Consider the following 23,367-nt stretch of genomic DNA (forward strand, 5'->3'; position numbering starts at 1 on the left):
TAGTAGGTACCAGAAACTAAATTTTCAAAATAGCCAAATTTATCTGTTCCATTTGAAAGGCCTATATCCACTGAGCATTTTGGTACCATTCTTTAACCTCTCAGTCAATTTTTAAGAAAATGGTAGTTGTTTAAAATTTGATCAAATTTGTTAAAGTCAGTCACTGGCTGCAACCCCATGTTTGACAGACAATAAAAGAGTACCAAGAGCACTAAACATCTCCACATTAATTGAGTACAATCACTATAACAAATATATGGAGCCTAATTTTTTTCAAGACTGTAAGATCATTACAAATCAGTATTTTATCGCCTCAAACACGATGATCTGTCGTTATTTCGACAAAAACACAGAGCGTTGACCCGGCCGGCGCCGCACCGGCCCCCGCGGCGAGCGAGTCGGCTCTATACTGCAGTGTACCCCGCGTGCGGGGTCACATGCTTTCCGAGTCTCACGGAAGGATTGACGAAAAATAATTTCAAGCTGATTACTTTATTTTAATAGGAAATAAACTGATCTTGTAATTAAAATATTTTTTAAGCCGCTATTTTACATATTTTGTGTAAAAAGTGATCTTTAAATATTTTGACAGTATTTTTTAAAGCTTTCTACTTAAACGCCAAAGGCGAAATATATTCCACGGGAAAGCCCGTTTAAAGCTCTACAGTTCTCCGCCAATGAAAAGACGGTATTTAATCATCTCTCGTTCCGCGAAGCATTTGAATACACGTGTGTCAATTTTTCAACCGGCCGACCATGCATTCCGACCGCGAGGGGCTTCGCTTTCGTCGGCGATTCTCTAGCTCCTAATAATCGGACATAAGAACAACTTACACAAGGTAGTAGTAGTAGTGTACGGCATTTGGTGTTTTATAGCGAAAGAGCAAAGAAACAGAGATCGAAATTACCCCGATTTCACCGATACCACGCGGTCGGAAGGCTGCGAGTGCCCGCGAGGCCGTGTTTACATTACCTAAATATAGTGATGTGTATGTCACTTTCAGGTTTCGTACCAAAGTACCAAAAGAGGGCTTCGGAATAGTGGGAAACCCCCGTCTGGAAATAAAAAAGCTAAAAGAACACCGCAGATATCTATTTTGAAAGATTGGAAGTGGTAAGTTTTCAAAATTACAAAAACATTATATACAACACCTACCCCATCCAAAAGTGGGGTTTAATATCACGGATCACACACACATACAGGTACAACAAGCCTGCATTTTTACATCATCTCTCAAAGCAGAGAATTTTCACAAGGCCCACATTCAGTCTGCAAGGAAAATCGAATCACAGTACACTCTTGCTCACACAGTCAAGCATATCATTCCACACAATCATGCAGCACAAGCACCCTCTTTCCGTGGATCACGTTCCCAGTCGCTGTCACGAAACCTGCTGCTGGCCTACCACCTCCCCACTGGTCACCTCTACACCCTGAAGAACTTCTGCCATCTCTGTCTTCATATTGGGGACTGGTGCCATAGCCACCTGAAACAAGCACAAATTAAAGTAATTAAACGCACTGATAAATGCTCAAATCTGAAGAGACGTAAAAACCACTTCCCCAGTGTTCCAGTGGTCCCAGCTTGTTTGGCAACATATAGTAGGCCGAGCAATGAAAATTCAAAAGCACATACAGTGGAACTCAGATTCAACCAGGATGCCGGGCCTGACCAAAAATCTTGTTGAATCCGAGTGTTCGTTATAGCAAACACAAGGTTTTGTGTAGATAATTACAAGCACTGAGCAAGTAAAATAAGTCACAAGTAGTGCCTGAAATGCCTACATATTATGAGTTGTGTAAAAAAAAGACTGATTAGTTCAAATGCACACGCCTGTGTCATCTTGATTGTTTACTAAAAAGTTGTGTTGCTGTGTAGAGCCTAGCATACGGCTACTTTTGATTCCATAGACCAGCGTACAATTCATTACCTAGATCTACGTCAAGACTAGCTTATCATTGTAATACTGATCAGTTGCCGGGGGGGAAAAAAAGACTGTGATGCATTTGTATCTTCGACATTCAACGCCCGGATCGCTAGTGCCCCCCCCCCCCCCGACACAGCCACACATGTGCAGCCCCCCCCCCCCCGACCTCGACACATGCCAGAGGAAACATGTGCGCATGCCAGCAACGCATGTGTTGGTATGTAAAAAGGCCGCTGATTGGTCGCATGCAATAGGCTCAGCGAATAATGGTTCACGGTGCAGGTTCAATGGATGGTTTCTGGGAAGAGATAAAGTTCGTTGTGGGAGAAAAATGAGCGAAGCTGTGTCTGCAGGGGTGTTCACCCTGGAAGCAACCTCATTGAATCCGAGCTCGCTGACTTAAGCGCTGATTGAATCCGGGTTATTTTTAAATTGATTTTAAAGAAGAAAAAGAAACGGGGACTCAATCTCATCTTGTTGAATCAGAGTTCCACTGTATTTTCCATTGTGCTTCCATCGTAAACTCAGACAGAATACTTGTAAATTGGAAGGCTGGAGGAATGAAACAGTTCATCTTAACTTTTGGAAATGGTGAAACAAAACATATTTGGCACAGCTATACTGCCCTATAAAAAAACATTCGCATTAGCTATTAAACACATCCATATTCACATGAAGACTTGAAAGAACATATTGTCCCAGGCATGCAACAAAGTTCCAGTTATCATATACAATATTCTTCACTCTGTCCTGAGAGCTAGCACCACCACACTGAATTGAAACTGAGCTGATCCTTTTGGCATAAATGAAACAAAACTATAAACACTTTTACATATATCCTCATGGATAAATATTACATCAAGCCACCGCTAAAAATGGCTGCCTAAAAAGCCAGGAAGTCTTGAAAGATGGGCTAGACCAAACCAGGTAATTTGTATAACTAGTCACCCCATCCTACCAATTTTCTTCGTCCCCTCACCTGTTGTATTGTCGCTTGAGCAGAGTCAGGCAGCGCCAGGCCTGTCATCTGTTGGTACATGGAGGCTGGAATGGTGACGATACCTGCATAGATAAAAAACATACATTGTGGAGGCATTTGTTGGGAGTTGTTGTACGGTTGTACCTGTAAGAATCTCACTCACCTATTCCCGTCTTTCATCTCATCTAGAGGCTCCTACCCTAATTGTGCCCAGTCCCCTTTTTATTTCTCTGTGAAATTGAAATTTCTGTTGGTCAGGTACATTACTTCTTCCCTCTACATCTTTATCGATCTCTCATCATATTCTAACCGAATCCATCATATTGAATATCACTTCAAGACTACAGGCGCTGAGTTCTTTAATTAAAGAAAAAAAAATATCAAACTCCAGCACCCTACTAGACTCACACTCACACCAAGCAATCTTGAAGGAAAAGTCCTATGTCCCAAATCCAAGGGGAAATATTTCAGGAAAAACAAGAAAATTTCAGGATATGAAGTTTGCACTTCTGCTCATTAGTTATGCACATTCAATTGGACTCCAACTGTTAGTTGTCTGCCAGATACCCATTGTATTTTATCCTTTTTATTTGTTCTCACCTCCAAGAGAGCCATCGCCAGATAAGATGATTTGTCCGTTCTGGCTTAACGTGGCTGCTGTGAACGCTGTCATGGCTGTTTGGCTATCAGCCATCTCCACGGTGACCGGGTTGACCTGTGACACCGGGGTCACTTCCTGTTGATTGGCTGCTACCTCAGCTAGTGTCTGCACAGCTTGAGTTGCTTCCTGAGGAAAAATTATTGAGAACATGGTCAATAGAAGAAGATACACATTTAGGACTAAGCAGACAGTCAACTAAAAATTACATTATTCTAAATCAGTTCGGCCTTGGTCTGTGCAGAAACAATTAGACAACAGGATATCAATCTTTGTCCACATGTTTATCACCTATACATTACCCCCCCCCCTCCCCACGAGAGTAGTGCCACTGACTGAAGTTGTCTTTAGGCCATCCCCAAAGGGGGGAGATTAACATGTTCTTATGCACAGTAGATTTGTAAATGGGCTGATTTATCAATGTCATGCTCATGTGCTGGTACAACATAGGGGGAACTGCTGCTTTTTCTTTCCTCATCCGTACTATCATCATTTTTCCTCTACTTCTTTGTATGTTTATCACTCTCTTGTGAACAGCTATTTCCAGGGTGCCTTGATAGTTGAAGCAGACTTTGTGCTGTTGAGGCTAGAGAGGTGAGCAGAGTAAGCCAGATTCCTCGTTTGGACTTCTCTGTTGACATCCACCCCTTGGCGTTGATAGTGATATGACCTTATGCAGTTGCGAGTGCCGTAAAACCTTACTATAAAAAAATCGCTATACATTAAGGGCGGGAAATTTAATTTTACGAAACGGTCCATGGAGCCTGGATCAATATTCACACAAGTACACTTATAGTCCAGACAAAAAGAGTTAAATGAAAATTACGGAGGTAAATTAAAAGCAGTGTATAGTTGAACCAAAATCTGTGTGCGTTGATCATTTAAAGAGTAAAGAGTGAGAGATCCAGAAACTGGGGCTGACCAAGAAAAGGTGTAAAAGCCAAGAACAGAGTGATACGAGGTATCTTTCTGCAGCCAGCAAATGGTTCATTCAAAGTCATAAGGACAAAGACAAATGAGACATTCCAGAAGTCGAGGTCTTATACACACTACAGACAGTTTTGTCAAATCCCTATTTGATATAGGGTTTTTTTGTTCGTGTTTTACAGTGCTCGCAACTGCATAACGTCATATGAGCGTATGAGAGGCACTAAACATGATATGGTTTGATGCATTTGAGGGCAGCCAGACTTTTTTAGGGAGGAACAATTTTATCAAATCCTCTAAAATCCAGAAGGCTTTTACATGTCACACAACATTGCTTGTTAGATCTTTTCTTAAGAGTACAAAATGTGACAGGCACATCAATCTTATCAGCCATAACTAAATTGGTGCTGTCATTCAGAATTCGTAAAGCTTATGCATCACTGACAATTTTGGAACTAGATCTCTCGTCCACCATGCCACCAAAATAACCATTGGCAACATTGGGGAAGCAGATAGTGAGACTAAATGAAAAAAAAATCAGGTACTTTGTAGAGGAACTTGATTAATAATCTGGATTTGAAAAGTGACTTGGATTTTAGGTAAAAAAATTGTCGGTGATACAACACACAGCCACTTGAAAAATATGCCTTCAAGCTTCGAATTCTTGCGAAGAAAGGAAGTATGATTGTCTTTATTTGAACTTGACCAATATTATAAACATGGATTTGGAAGACTGAGCAGAAACATGTATCTATTACACTCTATGTCGTTCTGGTGGAAGAGGCTTTAAGGAAATGACAAGAAGTGACTCCTTCTGACCGAAAGGAGTTCATGGACTTGTGGGTCAAATTTGATTCAGCAGAGGCCTATTTGATATAACATGCATGTAAGCCAGCACCACAACCCGAGCTCATCCGATCATGCAGATTGGGTCTGTTTAACCAAAGGTCATCTCTTCTTACCGTCATGTTGACCTGGTGTGGTCCAGCACTGACAGCATGTACTACTGTGGCCTGGGTACCGTCGGGGAGAGTGACCACAGAGTTGCCTGATGGACCCGTGTCAATGTGTATGATGGACACAGTGCCATCTGGATTGTTGATAGTCTGCAGCATGGTGCCTGCAAACTGTGCACCACTGGGCACAGCAGCCGTGCTACTCTCTTCGCTAAACACATGGAGCAGATCCTCCCGGCCGTGGTGTTTGTAGCAGTCCTTGACGATGGTGCGCAAAGCCTCAGTCCATGACACCTGACACCAAAAAAAATTAAAATAAAACAAAGTTCATATTAAATCATTCATATTTAAGTCAATGACCTGCACAAGAAATGTCAAATCCTCTAAACTGACAAGCTCATTCAATTCCCCATCATTACAAGAAATAAATCTTGGAAATGACAAATCATTTTTTAAAACTAGTCACAAAAATAAGTTTAAAGTTGGCAGACTGCACCACACCTGACAGCAATAACTGTAACCACAATAACTCCCATCTGAAAAGTGAAAAATAGGAATCCTAACTAATTTTTTTGTTCTGTGTGTCCAGGGCTACTGTAATGGTTATTTATTTATACTTTAGTTAAGATATGAAACGTTCTGAAAAGTCCTTATTAGATGTTTTTAGAAAATGTCTATGTTTCTCACACAGCTCATACTATTCCCTCATTCATATCAGAGAAAGACTTAAAACTCACAGACCTTGCCTTACATAGATGTAAATAATCAACCCAGCACTGTGTACTTACCCTTTTCTTCTCATCCTCGGAGCGTGCATCGCTTCGCACGTTGGCCCACGGCAGATCGGCGGGCCACCAAATGGGTCGACATTCAGGCTTACCCCAGCCTGGCTTACTGCGGCATGTTGAGTACTTGAGCATCTCGGGGATGAAGTTACGCAACTGGGCCTGACAGAGAGAAAAGATTAATTCGATATAACTTCAGTGACTTAATATTAATAGTATTAGACACAACATTGATTATTTCTAATCTAGAGCAATAAGCCTTAAATGTCACAGTTATAGAACAAAAGGAGGAAGAGAAAGAAGTGCGAAACGAAGTCAAAGTAATATATGACATATAACAGCCCAAGTTTTATGACTATGTTCACAATTTTTGTTTTGTCATTGGAGGGTGCACCTGCTGATAAACAGTAAATTTAACTTTTTATCCCTATCACAGTGATAGGAAAGGGAAAAAGAGAGAAAGCTGGGAAAGAGACTCATCACCTTTGGAGAATAACCTTCAACATGCCCTGTTGCCAGAAGTCTTAAGGCCCAATCAACACAACAGTTTTGCTCAACGTTTTGCAGAATCGCCAGTTCCCATTACATCCAACTGTCACTATCTTTTTTTCTGAATTAGAAGACCGTCTTGTACCTGTTAGAAAGAATTCCACTTTAAAACATGTTTATCATCTTCCAGGTTAAAGGTAGATATCTAAATGCAAGCAATAAAGCCAGACAAGACGTTCAAGAGATTCATTAAGCACCAACCCCTTAACAACAAGAACATCATCCCTCATGAAGACTTGAGGATTGACACAGATCCAAAGAACCAACAAAGGGCATGTGAAAACTGACCTGAGTCATTTTATCAATCGGTGTTGGAATCCCATCGATGACCAAGGGAGGTAACTCATGTAAGTGTGTATTGTCTCCCTGATTTTGTGCTGCTTGCTCTTGCAAAGCATTCTCCAGCTCCTGGGTAACTACATTGCGGCAGGTTCGAATCTGAAAGTAACCATTCAAAACAGAAAAGGGTTACAGGCTAAGTAATATAGCTACTGTAGAACCTTATTCTTAGAAGAAAAAGTGTGTTGTATGCACATAAAAATGAAAAAACATGAAAAAAATAATCATAATTTCTTAAGCATCAGTACGTAACATATCCAGACATATTAAAGCTTTTTACAACACCACACAGGTATTTTCCACCCTGTCAGAACAAGGATCAGACTTCTGAGCATTATGTTAATACCAGTGTATTCTACTGCCCAAGACAACTAAAATGTCAAGTTCAAAAGCAGCTCATAGAAAAGATTTAAAAAATCAAATCAATTTTTTCTTTTTTAAACATGCTTTTTTACTTGTGTAATTCCTAAAGGAACGTTATATTATTATTTTCATAGAGCATAAAATCCACAGGTGATCAATGATCAAGAGCTATACTGACAGTGACTACACATTCGAAACGTTATAAGGCTTATATTCTGTACCTTACCACTTTTTTTTTTTAAACGAAGAAAAATGAAGAAAGAAAGAATAATTAAACTAGCTTTCCTCCAACAATGGGCAGAAATAAAACTTCCACTAATGGTTTTACTCCAGAACTCATTTTATCTATCTCAAAAGAGTCTCTCAGATTAGAGACAAAACTTCCGCATGAATTCAAGGATCAAAGCGCTGGTGAAACAAAACGCACATATTTGTTATACCAAACATTGTGCACACACAGAGCCAGCAACCTACCACATTCTCCAGAGGTTGAGAACCAAACACTTTGTACAAGGAACTAGCTGTGCCAGGTGACCTGCCAGGCGTGCAGCACAAGACCACTGCCTGCTGGCCCACTCGGATGGTATACTCCTCTATGGTGTTTTTCAGCTTTCTATATCAGACAAAGAATCAAATGCAAAACATATTTATTAGTTATATTTATTTATTTTTTGGGTGAGGGGTGGGGGAGAAAAAGTTGCATCTCTGCACTTGCAATACGAGTAGGCTTACTTCATGCCTCAAAAGCCTACTTCATTTGAAATGTTCAACCCTCTTGTCACACAATTATAAACACCATTTTGCATATAACTCCTAATTTTTGCTGATTTGATGTCTCATAGTGCAACATCTTGGTTCATGACTGCGCTAGAGACATGAATGGTTCAATATAAATAAGTAATTATAAACACAAGATGACTCAATTTTTCTTGAATCACTTTTTTTCTCTCACATCTTTCAGTTATAATTCATAGTTACAAACACGACAGTCCATACCTTTTCACCTGATTAATGCAGCCCTTTTTTATTTGCTTCTGTTTGTGGAAACACACTCACATTAAGTAAACCTATGAATACTCATGTACACATACATTTATCAAGACATAAATGGGAATTATTTACTACGCACAGGATCTTTCCATGTCGTGTGTCTAGGATAATATAGTGACACTCACAACAAATAGCATTATACTACATGTGAGTCATGTCACGATGTGTTTCCACTTCCATACTCAAAATAATAAACAAAAGCCACAGTTAATCAGTCTCACCTCAATAAACGTGTTTGTTGTCTTTTCCGACGTGATGGATTCGTCTCAAACTGATGAGGGTGACCTTTCTTTTTCCCTGTGGCAATAGCAGCAGCTGCAGCAATTCCTACAGGTCCTGTCAACAAGAAAGATGAAAGATTCAAAGATGTATGTGGGTATCTAAATAAATGTGGTGATATTTTAAACTCTACCGATCTTATACAAATTGAGGAAGGAGTGTCCTAAAAAATTTACACCCACAAACCATGTTACAGATAGCATTAACCTGTTGCTGTGAAAGCAAGGATTGACCTGCGAATTCAACACATACTGTCTGTACCTCATGTTAGGAGTAGATCCGTCAAAAACAGACGTTCATGGTTGAGAAATATTCAACAAATTCATCAATAAATTGACTGGGGCTGCTGTACAAGGGAGCACACCTACCAAATGATCCACAATCTATCTGAAGAACCCACTTTTCACATGCCAATCTCAAATTGGTCTAATCGACTAAACATATTTTTCATACCAGTTGCAGAGTGCCATAAGAAAAACAAAACAAAACATGTATCACACTTCCTTGTCCCACCCGGTTTGCTGCACCTTAATATTAATTATTATTAACTCAGTTTCCTTGCCAGTCACTATAAATAACTCAACATAAACTTTTTATGAACTGTGCTCACTTAAGAAATGCATGATGTCTTGCCTCAATTAATAAGCTGTGTTATTAATTTAATATTTAATACTGCCCTTACACATGGAGTTAGCTATAGACACTTTATTGCCAAGTCAAATATTTTTCTTACCCGACAACTTGATCAATGACAATGTACGGCATTGCTTTCATTTTAATAAATTTATAAACATAAACTTCAAAGGCTATCTCCGTCTTGCTGGCAACTAATCATCATTGCCTACCTGCAGCCGCTAGCTGTGCTGTCACCTCATCCGTCATTGAACCATGGATGAGATCAGCAGCATCAAATGCACTCTCTGGTGAGGAGGGGCCATCACTCATTTCATCCTCCATAATTCCTGTGTTGATATGAGAGCCACCAATGGTGATTCCTCCTGTCATGGTGCCATGGACACCATTGCCAATACCTGAGTTCATCATCTTGACAGATCTGGCAAGATGGAAACAGAGTCTTAGTACTTTGACTTTGAACAAAATAACTTTTATAACATTTGTTGTATTAATAACATACAGCTTTATCGGGAGACATCCCAAATTGAATTGGGCATTTTTGTGGAATGATTTTGATGATAAAAGCAATTAGAAAGAAAAAAATATCACACCATCACCATCAGTATCCCTGGTTAAAGCTCTTGAATTTTGGAGTATTTTCCCTTTATCTTAAAATGAACTGAGGCAGCACGGCACACTAACCTCTAGCCTACTTTACGATTGGTAAGATAAATTATGAAACTTCTCATTGGCAACCTTTCTAGCTGCTGACAATAACAAATAAAAAGTATGGCAGGAATTTCATTTTTATACAAACAACCACTATAAAGTGTCATTGTGGGGAGGAATTCCATAACAAGCGACCACTATGAAACAAAATAGAATAGAGAGTTAGGGTGAAGGTTTGAGGTAGGGTTATGGGTACGGGTAGGGGTACGGGAAGGGTTAGGTCTCTTCTGTTTGTTGTGGTGGTCGCTCGTTACGGAAGTCCTTTCAAAAATAGGTCCTACAACACTACAACAAATTTAAGTGACAGCTCGTCTACAAGTTTCATTTTTTGTCTCTTTCATTCTCCTTTCCTCAGATACACGCACAGAGACTTGTCTGAATTGAGCACTGTAGTTTACTGATAGGCCTACATCTCCTCCCCAGACAAGCATGATTCAAGTTATTAAGTTACTGTGGGCTGAAGGACAGAAGTGTTGTTTGCCTATTATTCCTTTAGCAGGCTAGGCAGAGGCTTTTAAATTTAGCAAGACTGAGTTTGTCATATGCTAAGAATATATATGAAAAATGTAACAAGAACAAAATAAAAAGCCTTAAAGCGGTTGAAAAAAATAATTGAATGGGCACCCCGGACCCTCCTCCCGTTTTTAAACGAATGAAGGCTACTTTTAACTTCAAGTAATACTTTGTTAGTCACCTTTTATTTCATGATAAAAATAGCTTATCTTTGGTTTTTGGTGTTTTACGGCACTCGCAACTGTATAAAAGGTCATTTGACTCTTGAGCCCTGGATACACCGAACATCTGAGATTCTCCATTGAGAGAATTAAAAACTGGGGAAAATCATGAATTCCTAAGGTTGAGACATCAAAGTCAGTCTGCTGGTCCGGTATTCTTCAATCTTACCAAGGCTAGGTGCAATCTATCTTACCTATCATAAAAGATAAGGGGTGTGGCAGAAAGACAGCTGAGTAGGAAGGAGCCAAGGAGAAGCAGTAGAAAGAGTCAGGGGCCCAGAGGAGGGGGCAAGGGAGGTGAGGGGGTGGGGGCAGAAAGTGAAGGCGAAAGCAGACAACAGAACCAATGTCAGGAGAGAGCAGGAAAGGAGGTGAATGGAGAAAATTATAGAGATGAATCTAGATCTAGGCCTAGATCTAGATCTATCTCTAGAATCTATAAGAAAAAGTTCCACCCCTATCCGGATTAGAACCCGGGAGTGAGACGGGACCTGGAATGAGAGGCGAACACCTTAAAACCCCTAGCCCCCCTTAAACTTGAAATAGTTTGTTGAGATTGTGAATGTGACTGAGTGGGAATAAAAAAATAAATTCCAAAACTGAAGACTGAAGTAGCCTCAAGGCAAACTTTAGAACGTTAGACATCTCTAGATTCTAGATCTAGAATCTACATCAGAAACTTTTCTCGGGGGATCTACATCTAGAAATCTAGATCTAGATCTAGAGGCTCACTTTCGATAAGAAATGAGTTCAATTCTATTCGTAAGTGATGGTTAGTCTGACAAGGACATTGAACTGGGCTATGACTGTGGGAGAGGAAGGGCGACAGCGAGCGAGGTCGCTGGCCCCCTGGACTCTAGCAGCAGTCGACGTAAGCAGTGTAAGCCTAGGCTAGGCCTTCCTGGTTCGTGATTTGTGAAGAAGAGTGCCGGAACATTGAAAGTTGAAGGACGAAGCACGACCTCGATTTACGCAAACGACGGCCATTTTGATTCACAAGCAAAGAGATATTATTTGAATGAGTCTTCCATCCATAGTCATACAATATTTCATTCACCATTTTAATCATAGGATTACAACTCATGGCTCACTCAGGACCGGTCGCGACCATCAACAAAAATAACGAAAGTACACTCACTGCGCAAGCACAGAATTTGGGAAATGTGCAATCTGCGTCTGCGCTTCGGGCTTGCGCGCAAAGCATCCCAAGACAATATGAGTTTGGGGGGGACAGCTACTGATCTCTTCCAATATCAATTTATTTCTTGGAAATATTGCTATGCATCTAAATGAACCTCAATAGGGCATACGGCCCCACTGATACGTAATGAATGAGTTATACATGTGCTAATTTCAAGACATAATCGAGTTGTACCACCGACTTGAATAGTCGAACTGAGGGAAGCCATGTAGGTCATTTCACAGACCTACGATTGTCTGCGACTGCGCAGACTTTTACCTTGCTTTGCTTGGTTACCACTGAAGAACGAACTCACCTGTCCCGAATTAATATCCGTAAAGCTCTTAAAACAGACGTTTTGATTATGATCACATTGCCACTGAGACGAAAATTCAGTTGGTGACACAAGTGCCTAACCGCCTATTTCCCTTTGTTGAAGTTCTTCGACCAACTCGCTTAAAAGTATTCATACCCCAGAACACTGAACGACTTACTACTCAAAGCTCTTATTAATTCGATATTAAAGAGTGCGTGTTAATTTTCGTCGTAATTTGCAGAAATGAAGTGCTGGAAATGATTTCATGACTTATTTGCTATAGCATTTGAATATGTAAACTATTTTTCAGTAACTTTTATGTTATAAAATTGTCTCAATGCAACAGTCTTTTCTTGAGTTATTACGTCATTATGAGATCACAAGCACATGGGTGAAGAGGTAGCCCTGTGAATGTGACGTTTTTCGTGTTGCGTTCTGTGACGCAGTCCGTAAGATAACTTGACTTTGACTGAAATGTTTATTGTTTGTTTTCACTGTACCTGAATTTTTTTTGTAAATTCTGCAATTTTAAGAAAAAGGTCTTGGTTGTTGCTTTTATGTTGGGGGAGTGAGGGGGGGGGGGGGGGGGGGGGCGGTTGTTTGTTGAAAAATAATGATGAAAGGGGGTTATGATAGCTGCGAAAGGAAATTGTAACGTTGTCGCTTTCGAATTATTTCGAAATATTTAATTTCAGTGCATACAAATCAGCCGAACATTTATTATTTACCGTACTTCGGTAATGACACTAGATCTAGATTTAGATCTATTTGGGTTTTTTTTAAAACACCATTTAGACTGAAGCTTATTTTTAAGCACGTATAATATAGTTCATTGAATTGTCGAATGCAACGCCTTATTATTATATTAAATAAATGTGAGTACTTGGAAGTGACACTGACTGTGATGGGAGTGGTAGGTCTCTCCAAGTGGGTCCATTGCATGTTATGTACTCTATTTTGGTATTTCCCACAGAATGAAATGTAGATCTACCACTTTCAATTTTTAAGGATATAGTGAATAATGTGATTCTTTTACTCAAACGAAACTTTAAAGCAAAATCGATTCTGACATGTTGTCTGTTACCAAAGATACTATCTTTGCTGTTACTGTTGGCTTGCAGCGAATTTGATGTAGTGAGAAGTGTGGACAAATACTAATAGTCATTAATTAAAGTTTTAGTATCATGTTATACAAATTTCAACTGTCTAGACTTTCAATGTATTTTTTTTTTAATAGTCTAGTACTAGCATAGGCCTGCTCACTTTGCTTCTCTGGAAATTTGTTACGGTTAATCTTTTCGAAAACAATCCACAATAATAATATTTTATATAATAAATTTTATTTATAATCTGTGACATCTTTTCCTTGAAGATTTGTTCAAGGATGAAGTACCATGTCACTAGGCCTGCTACAATTTCTTGCTTTTTCATTATGATTATATCACATGTGTTTGATTTTTAATCTTTTTCTAAATTATTTTGAGAAAATTTAGGGGAGCTATGATTTTTTAAAATAGATCTAGATCTATATATGCCATAAATGCTCACATTTGTCCTAACTAACAAGAGATTTTTCATTCCCATTTATGTATTGTTGTATCAATAAGCAACAGAAACCAGTTAAGACGGTGCCGCCATGACAGCTTCCTCTTCGACTCGGCTTCCCCCTCCTGATCCAGTGACTATCCTATGCGACGCCCGGCGACTGGGAGTTTATTCACTGATATTTGGACCACAAGGCACAGTTCATGAGATGAGCCTTTTTTCCGGTCACGAAGAGGGCCTGGTACTTAATTCATTTTTGTCTTTTAAGCTAGCTATACTTTGATAGCAGACAAAATCTACAGCAGTTCTACACAAGGAAGTTTTGAGTGTACTGACATGGGTAATGAAGTAGCACATAATTTAATCAAATCAATATAAAAGCATGACAAGAAGTGTTTCTTTCCAATCCACTCCATGGTTCACATGGTTGGAAAGACTAAGGTGCCTCTCGTAAGTTAAACATCTCAACTCTCCATCTTTAAAATCTTTTGTTTCTTTTGGCCTATTTTACTTTTTTCCTCACACTGAGTGACTGGTATCTCTTCAATGTGTTTCTTTTTACTCTAGCTATGCTTTTTCTCATTTTTTTTCTTTAAATAAAACAGCTAGTGTTGCTTTTAAAGGTGTTGACTGTTGACTGAATACTTCACGTTATCAGTATTGATGAATTATACAGCACAGTGACTATTCAATAATTCGTGACTTCCTACCCTTTTCTGGCTTCCCATCATCTCTTTCTTGTGAAGCACATTGCTCTTGACTTTGCATATTTCTTTATACAGTTGGGGTCAAGCTTAAATTGAAATAAATACGTAAACACTGTGCATGCAATAAAGATCATGCAATACAGGTCTATATATGGAGAAGAAAAAAAGCAGACCCTTTGAAGAAAAGAGTTGAAGAATCTTTACATGTTCGACATACATTGTTCCATTTTTAAGCCTTCCTATTTTTTGACAATAGAAAATAAGGATTCGTCTTATTGTGGATCAATGATGGAGATCTTAAGAACTTTGGGTTTGCTTTTGTATTTTGAAAACCGGTTTGCTTTTCACAACTGCTTATGCTATCCAATGCAATCCCATTTTGTTGTGAAAATTGGGATGTGGCAGCATGCTAAGATTTTTGTTGTTGCAAAACTGTCTTTTGCGCTGAGAAAACAGAAAACTTCTTTCTATTAGGCCTATTATGATAATATTCCTGCTTGCAGATCATTGAATGGAGCTTGGTACGAAATCGCCCAGAGTGCTCATGGAATGCCCATGGTGGCACAGTGTTGTGGATGGACATCAGGAGTATGGACGGGAACTGTTTCTTGTTTTCGCAAGGTAGAGATGGCACCATCAAGGTCTGGTCTTGCAGTTGCGGTTTATGGACTCCACAAGGTATGGCACTAGAAATTTCCGCTGCGTCTCATTACACCGCAGCTTGAATGAAGTGTAACAGTTGGAACAATTTTTATCATTTCCCTGTTCCTGACTCATTGTTAAGGGCAATAGCCTCAGATGCATGGAACAGAATGGAACTGGTTGATGTTGAGATATGATGCTTACATCATACAAAAATACAGTGCACGGCGCACGAAATCAGCCGAAATCGCGCCTTTTAGTTGCACCGCAGCTCCCGCTGTCCGGAGGTAATTAATCTCCCGGCCCGGTACTTGTTGACCTTTTTTATTGGGGTCATTCGACCTCATCGCACCGTTATAAACTGGGATGCGTTCTCGATAAAATTGTCTCATTTACTACCTGAATTGTAGTTGTGCCGTTAGACCCACCAAGTAGTTTTAATTTATAGACTTTAGCAACACCATTTCTCCTCCTCTTAAAGAAAGTCCCAGTCTTCTAAGTTTTATACCAAGTGTTCCACACATGTCTGTTTGCTGCATGTGTAACACGCTTTTCTCATTTCAAACTGAGGATAAATAATCATTTATTGCAACAAAACGGTGCATTGAATTTTTTGGGATTAGTATGTGCGTGTTCAGTAACAAATCCTGTTTTAAGTGTGTAAATTTCAGTACTACCGCAGTTGTGATTGTTAAGCTACATCGGATTATTGCGTTGGGCCCGCGAATTTACTCACATTATTGCTGTATAAAACAATGACCTTAAAATGGAGCACACCCCTGAAAGTCATGTATCCGCTTTAGACAGTCTGTTTAGAGTGTACGGAAGACTGAACATTACAGGGAGGCAGAGAAAATCCTTTAAAAAGCCGTATTTATGTTCGGAAATAGCCAGTGATCTCTTCCTTGTGTTTGGGTGGAATATCAAAGATGACATTAGTGACAAACACTCCAAATTTATGTGTTTGAAATGTTATAAAACGATCTATGACGCTAAACTTCGAAATAGTGCAGTGTCCCTACAAACATTTGGTGTGCTTACATTGAAGACTGTGATGCGAAAACATACGCAGTCTGTGAACAGAAAAAAAAATTGCTCTCTCTTGGCTGTGCCACAGTAAAGCAACGTTACCCCCAGTCTTCCTACAGCAATCAAGAAACATACACATACCAAGCTAGTCCTAGCACCAGCATTTCTGAGACAGACACAACCACACAGAGTACATGTACCCGTGCTCTCAGCACACTCAACTCAAAAAAGACCCACACACAGTACAAGTCAGAATTGCCACACCAACCCTCAGTCTGTTTACCCAGTCAGTGACCAACACATAGATGTACAACATGCAGAGACAATGATTCAGGACATGTGTGTATACATAATAATAAAACCTATAGAGCCTTCTCAATAATTTGTGAGGAGTTAAATAAGGGAAATGTGTGGATATTTACGGCAAAGTGATGTATAGATCAACCATTTTCAGGTTACGGAAATTGCGGTAGCAGTGAAATTTGGTGAGTAGATAGCCTTAAGTATTACGTTTATGTCCCTCAAAGATGAACTTATCCTGATGCTCAGTTTTCTAATTATCGGCGCTCGTTACGTCATAACTGGAAACGCTAACGGGAATCAGATATGACCATCTTGCACTTTCTGTTACAACTAAACCGACAAATACTGATTCACTTTGTTTTTGAAAAATCATGGAAAAGGCTTGGAACTTCTGATTCCCTCATGCAGTGATATCTTTCTGTCAATATTGTTGCGTTAATTAGCGCTCAATTCAGGATGAAAAATACGATTTTCTAAACCTCCCGCACGGTCATGCTGACCAAAGAATGCCCATCAAAGGTCAGCGCGGCACTAGCTACCTGAGTTCTCAACTAAAGTATCCTGTTTCTGTGCGCCGTGAGTGGAGTCCGCTTAAACTAAACAACACTGCTAATCTGAAAAAACGGTAAATCTAAAGAAAATACAATCCCAGATTTAAAAAAAAAATTTCCTTGTAAGAAACCTATTGATAAACTGAAATGCTCACATCTCTAAACAGAAATTAATTTTGAGGGTTATAATGTTGTTTAATTCTTCACTAGCAACTCTCAAGTAATGCAAATCATCAAGTCTTATGTGTTTCAAAATAGAGAAACAGAAGAGAAGAAAAAAAGTCCTGAACACATGTGTATCAATTGCAGACAAGAGAGAAGCATTGCCAATGTTATAACAGATCAATGGGCATGTAACCCACTTCGTCTGTTGCGTGACCTTTGGTTGGCCATGGCTTATTGTCTATGCGAAACTAGTACACAGAAGCCTTTCACTACATAAGCATGTGACGACGGATGGTGTATAATGACGTCCCTGTCATCAGGCTTTCTTTTTCACATCTCTATTTATTCTTGCATCTGTTTTGTGTGACTGTTTGGCAGATTAAGCAAGTTGACAATGTCGAAGAGAAAGGGCAATGCTTTCTGCCTACAGCTCAATTAACAGTTACTTAAATTCAAAGAGTTAGATGAAAAAAACAACTTTCAAAAAATGAAATTTGCTGCAAGCATGGCATTCCCAACTCTATGCTGTCAAGAATCATCACTGTATTAACCATTTAGCTCCTAAATGGGGGCTTTCTTGTACAGTGGGTGTTGCATTCAACGAGAAGTCGGCTCCAACGAGGCAATACTAAATCCCAGATTTTTCCTCTATGTCTCTTTGTTGTATGTTAGCTCCAACGAGGTTGTAAATAGACCGAAGTCACCACCAAAGCGATAACCAAATAAAAGGAATTAACGGCTCCAAAAGCGAAGAATTCTTCTCCTTTCTCTCCATCTCACACAAAGCACAAGGCCCATCTTCCATTCCTAATGCGTTGTATTGCTAGATCTAGTGTGCCTCCTAGTACTATATATGGGCCCCAAAGCCAAGAGGATGGGTGAAGGTTGGCCTACGGTAGGTATGGGAGGGGGTGGGTGGGAACGCGACGCGGGCTGTGTGAAACTGGATGAACTCTGGATGGGTAGGTCTAGATCTAGGTCGATACCTTCATTTTTTTCAATTTTCTTTTCTTCCCCTGATCAGAAAATCCAAGGTCCCGCTTATGTAGATCGTATCTAGGCCTAGATGTGAGAGGGTGTTTCCACAAGAGAAGTGTTTTTCGAAAAAAACCTATAAAAATACAGAAATGACGGTGAGAACACAGCTCAAACACGCGTACACTGATGCTGTTTGAGATTTTCACCCTCCAGGGGAACAGCTGTTTTTAATTAGTGGTATGGGTACATCGTGTAATATATAATAACTAGTCTCCCCTTTTTCTTTTCTTTAGCCTTAGTCATGTTCAACGAAAGGTCGGACCGAACGAGGACAACAAACTGGTCCCGGCAACCTCATTGAATGTGACTCCCACTGTACCATATTACTCAAACTTTCAAAGTATCGACAACGTATTGTTTTTTATGTATTTCAGTGGAAGTCCCATCTGCTTCAATGCTGTTCTGTAACAGTTCCCTAGCAGTGACGATGGACAAGTTCACACTGGCTGCACCGAGTGAACAGCAGGCCACTGTTGACCTCCACCACATTTGTTCATCAGAAAAAAGTCGCCCCTTGTCCGTTTCTTACCACCATTTCCTTCGACCCGACAGCGAAACGGAGTATGGCATGTGCATGAAGATGCAGTTTTGTCCTGCTGAAGTTGAAGAAGGTGTTTCCAAGTGTCCCCTGCGGCTACTGGTGGGCTATGAGAGCGGACAAATAGTTCTGTGGGATGCAGACCAGGCGGTACAACTGAGTCTGCTCCAAGTGTTTGAGGAGCCAGTAATGTGTCTGACTGTGTGGTGCGCCACTGTCAACAGCCGGCGTGTCGCCCGGGGATGTTGTGGCTCCACTTCCACTGAACTGAAATCGTTTTGTGTTGGGGTGGACACAATAACCACAGACAAATCTGTATCAGTCACCAATGCAGGTTTTTCAGATGTCTGCTGTCGAGAGGATGCAAAGATTTTTGCCACTGGTGGGTGGGATAATGCAGGTCGTGTGTTCAGTGCAAAAACGCTTCGTCCCTTGGTGGTGTTGACCTACCACCAGAAAGGTATTGGTGCTGTGACCTTTTCTCAAAACAACAACCTAGCCTTGGGCTGCAGAGGAGGCTACATTACAATTTGGGATGTTTATAAAAACACTGGGTGATGTTGATATTTCTGTTACTGAATGAATTACTACCTTTTGTCAGCTTTGAATTAAAAAGTTAAAGTACTAAAAGTGCTGCTCACAGGATCAGGCACACTATTAGTAGTACTAGATTTATGCCTTCCTTGCAAAACCAGTGTCTTTCAGATGAAAATAAATGTACCTGGAGAGTCCCATTTGATTCATATCTTTGTTGTTACACATTTCTTTAGGAGTCACTTTCTGAACTTTCTCCTTGAATTATTCAACTTTAAGTGTGGTGTCACTAATTTACATTTCAACCATGTTACTCATCACTTCATGCTATGCATTTATTTACTTTATAGTGTGGGTGGTTCGCGAGTGCTCTGGTACCGTTTGCTCCTTCATTCATATTAAACATCTATCTTCCTTCTCTCCTCCTTTTTTGTGTATGTTACTCTCTTGCAACACCTCTAATCTTCAACACTAATGACCTAATTGTGTTTCAAGTGCCGTGTAATTTGTAAAACTCCTACCAAAACTATTTTAAAGTAAAAACCACATGGCTCCACCTTGTAAATAAGCAAGTTTCCATATACTAAATGATTTAGTGTACAAACCTAGCTAAACTTTGATGGTGTCATGTTCCAGTCTTCTTAAAATGGAGCAAATAGGTCAACTCATTTTTTGTTCTAAAACCATTGCTGGGTTGAACTGTGTGGTCCTCTAAAAAATCAGGAGTCAGCACGCACTATAAAAGTACTGTTGTGTACTGTACATGTAATAACTGTTGCAGTGTCTACTCCTATCATTTAAATCAATGGGGGTTTTTTTTGCCAGCTGAACAATAACTTTTCAAGAAACCTGTTGCATATAGAGCTAAAATACATCCATTTCTGTTTTCATGCTTAATATAGCATAAGGGGCCAAAGATGAATCATGTCTAAAGGAGCTAGATCAGGACTATGTGTGAAGGATGCTGCATTACCCTCCAGCGGTAGACTCAGTATTCAGTTAGATTAGTTGTGTGAGGAGTAGCTTTGCACTTTAGTACCCTTCGAGCCAACAATCCATGATACCCGAGATAATCTTAATTCCTAAGACAATTTCATGAATGATTTGTCCAAGAAGGTTACGAGTCATTGCAACCTTCCTAACTTCGCATTAAAATTTGAGGGAAGCACTTCACCAGGCTTGTTCTCCAGATTCATCTGCTTGCATTTAAACAAACTGCACTTGTGAAATATCCGAGACTAAAAGTCCAGATACTCCAATTAACCAAAACCAGCTCGATTTATGCCTGATGAAATTACAAGAAATCCAATGACCTTGCAATGCCAACAACACAAAAAATCAACTAAGAAAGTGGCCCAAGGCTTGAATTTCAGCATTTTACTTTCTCCATCTGAGCATGGGCTACCCCAACTTTGGCCTGCTGAAATTCAAGTTGTGTTCTCTCTTCTGTAAAGCTTCATTTTGGTATGAGTAAATGGTATACTTGTACCCTCTATGAGCAATACATTTTTTACTGTCTTTCTCATTTCGCCATTAGTGGCCAATCTCATTTTTGCTACTTTTGAGATAAATGGAAAAAAACTTCAAGAATATTTATGTTCTAATAATGTTAAAACTTGCCATGCCATGCATAAAATGGTATGTTTCTTTTGAGACTGCCAGCACGTTTTTGTTTCTGTTTGACCAAAACATAGATAGCCCTAGTACCACCAAACAAAGTAAAAGGCTAGTTGCATTTTGGCACAACTGAGTTATGTCATTTTTCGGGCTTGGAATGTAGGATGAGCAAGGGGCTGTTCAAATATAATCTGGCACCTGGAGCGGGGGGTCTTTGGCTCCTGTAAGAAAAGTGTAAGAAAGGGGGGGGGGGGTCTTGAACCAATGTAATATTACACTTTTGTGAGGTGAAAAAATAAGGTAAAAAAGGGTGGCCTTGGTCAGGAAAGGCTGCATGGTGTGCTGAGGCCACAAGGAATGTGGAAAATATCTGCTGAGAAGTCTTCCAAAAATAGGTCCTGTTCCGACTTCCTGCTCTGTCTCCTCTTCCTCCACCTCCATTTCTTCCTGTGCCTCTTCAATGCTGCAATACTAGGAAAATATATCCTTTTTTAAAAAAGTTTGGCCACATCCTGATTGAAATTTGACCAGAAGACTTTCCGATCGGGGAGAATCACAAACTCAGAATTCCTTCCGTCTATGCCTGTTGTTTGCCAGGCAAAGACGGAAATATTGGGTATAGCGGGCCCACATACGTGGCTATTCGCAGCGCCAAGCACAACAAAAGTTCTGCTGAAAGTCACATGGCTGACTTTCAGCAGATCTTGACAGAGGATTGTTTTAAAGAGCATTCCACCAATGGTGACGCAGTAAAGCATCTGGTGTTTCTCTCTGTTGATGGTGGCCTTGATGAAGCCCCCAAAAACACCAGAACTCTCTTAATGTGGGCAGCTACCTTCAAACAACTTAACTTGGATGCATGTTTTATTTTTTCACAGGCTCCAGGCTCAAGTGCATACAATCCAGTTGAGAGGAGGATGGCTCCGCTTTCAAAGATGACTGCAGGCATTATTTTACCTTTCGATTCTTTTGGCAGTCATCTTAATGCATCAAACAAAACAATTGATCCTGTATTGGAGAAAAAGAATTTTGAAGCTGCTGGTGAAATCCTCTCTCAGGTCTTTAATGAGGCAGAGATTGATGGGTACCCTGTTGTGTCTGAAGTATGTGAGGAGGTGACTGATGGTCTGAATGAGAAATGGAAGAGTGACCATGTGTTACAGTCTCAGTAGGCCTACATGTGTCAAATAGTCAAGTGTTTGGATACTTCATGTTGTCGTCCTTTCAGGACAAATTATGCAGTGTATTTTCCTGATCGCTTTTTGCCTCCCCCAGTACCTATTAAAGCCTGTGCAGAGGGATTGAAGGTTGAGAAGTCGGGCCATTTTGGCAGCCTGTTTCAGGCGCTGCACATAAATAGGATTGTTAAAACAGACTGTTTTGACAAGCATTGCCCCTCTCTGAACCAACCTGATGCCAAAGGAATGACAAAATTGCAGAAGAGAACTTGTTCTTGCTGTGGCAAATACCACTCCACTATCAAGCATAAGAATGCTCATATGAGGGTTTGTTTCAGACAAACCACAGATAGTGGCCACAGTGAAAGCAGAGTGAGTGAGAGTGAAAGTGATGGTGAGGGTGAGTTGAATGAGGAAGTGGGGACATTGGAAAGTGATCCAGGTTTGGCTGACCGCAACATTTTTGAACATATTTCTTCAATGTGGGGATATTAGGTATTAGTTTTTCCCAATGCCAGCTTTTCTATTTTGTGACACGTTTGAAACATCATTACCACCATGCATGATACAATGATCTCATCTTTTAATAATAAAGTTAAACACTATAAGTATAAATAACAACTATTCAGCATTGTTCATTTTGTTGTGTTGTCTCTATAGCTAACTGTTACTGTTAGTAGTGTTGGATGGTATTCTTGACGAAACAAATGTGCAATTGATAGAAATATTATTGATCTATAAAGCTGACCTCAGCTTGGGGGGGGGGGGGGGGGGGGTCAAACAAAAGCTGATTATAGGCTGACAGGAGGGGGGGAGGGGGTAAAAATTGGCTGAAAAAAGCTGACGTCATTAAAGAATGGTCCCTTAGGTCCTGAGCTAGTGGTGTACACACCTCCAATTACTTTGTTCACTCATTATCTCTTGTTTTGGTAACAACTTCAGAATTATACATGTACTCACTGAAATTGAGCTAACATCTTGTTACCAGGTACTTTGTAATTAATTTGTAGCTGTCATCTTCAATTTTCAATTTCTAGTACATGTAGTACAATGGATAAAGTCAACCTTGCTCAAAGTCAGTACTTTTTTTTCGGTCCTGAATTCCACTGTAATTTGTTTTATTTGTAATTAA

At 39.9% G+C, this 23,367-nt stretch overlaps 2 protein-coding genes across 16 annotated transcripts; one reads left to right on the plus strand and one right to left on the minus strand.

Moving 5' to 3' along the window:
- Positions 1–890: 890 nt before the first annotated feature.
- On the minus strand, positions 891–12,536 carry LOC101847640 (DNA-binding protein P3A2). Of its 4 annotated transcripts, none has more exons than XM_005093303.3 (10): positions 12,389–12,536; positions 9,660–9,868; positions 8,757–8,871; positions 7,960–8,098; positions 7,072–7,221; positions 6,238–6,396; positions 5,456–5,743; positions 3,509–3,695; positions 2,909–2,991; positions 891–1,488 (listed from the first exon to the last, which is right to left on the minus strand). In XM_005093303.3, exons 2-10 carry the CDS (start codon positions 9,856–9,858, stop codon positions 1,384–1,386), a joined length of 1,425 nt encoding a protein of 474 aa, XP_005093360.1. In that variant the 5' UTR covers positions 9,859–9,868; positions 12,389–12,536; the 3' UTR covers positions 891–1,383. The 4 variants fall into 4 exon arrangements, with proteins under 4 accessions (XP_005093360.1, XP_035824358.1, XP_005093359.1 ...); XM_035968465.1 differs by lacking the exon at positions 12,389–12,536 and adding an exon at positions 12,275–12,296; XM_005093302.3 differs by lacking the exon at positions 12,389–12,536 and adding an exon at positions 12,031–12,112.
- Positions 12,130–22,857, plus strand: LOC101846490 (guanine nucleotide-binding protein subunit beta-like protein 1). Of its 12 annotated transcripts, XM_035968469.1 has the most exons (5): positions 13,133–13,315; positions 13,996–14,174; positions 15,144–15,318; positions 18,743–19,366; positions 21,936–22,857. In XM_035968469.1, exons 2-5 carry the CDS (start codon positions 14,025–14,027, stop codon positions 21,965–21,967), a joined length of 981 nt encoding a protein of 326 aa, XP_035824362.1. In that variant the 5' UTR covers positions 13,133–13,315; positions 13,996–14,024; the 3' UTR covers positions 21,968–22,857. The 12 variants fall into 12 exon arrangements, with proteins under 12 accessions (XP_005093356.1, XP_005093352.1, XP_005093351.1 ...); XM_005093299.3 differs by lacking the exon at positions 13,133–13,315 and adding an exon at positions 12,130–12,216 and having other exon boundaries at positions 18,743–22,854; XM_005093295.3 differs by lacking the exon at positions 13,133–13,315 and adding an exon at positions 12,226–12,301 and having other exon boundaries at positions 18,743–22,856.
- Positions 22,858–23,367: the final 510 nt, after the last annotated feature.

The sequence above is a fragment of the Aplysia californica genome, unplaced genomic scaffold, assembly GCF_000002075.1.
Source record: "Aplysia californica isolate F4 #8 unplaced genomic scaffold, AplCal3.0 scaffold00061, whole genome shotgun sequence".
NCBI classification, from domain to species: Eukaryota; Metazoa; Mollusca; class Gastropoda; order Aplysiida; family Aplysiidae; genus Aplysia; species Aplysia californica.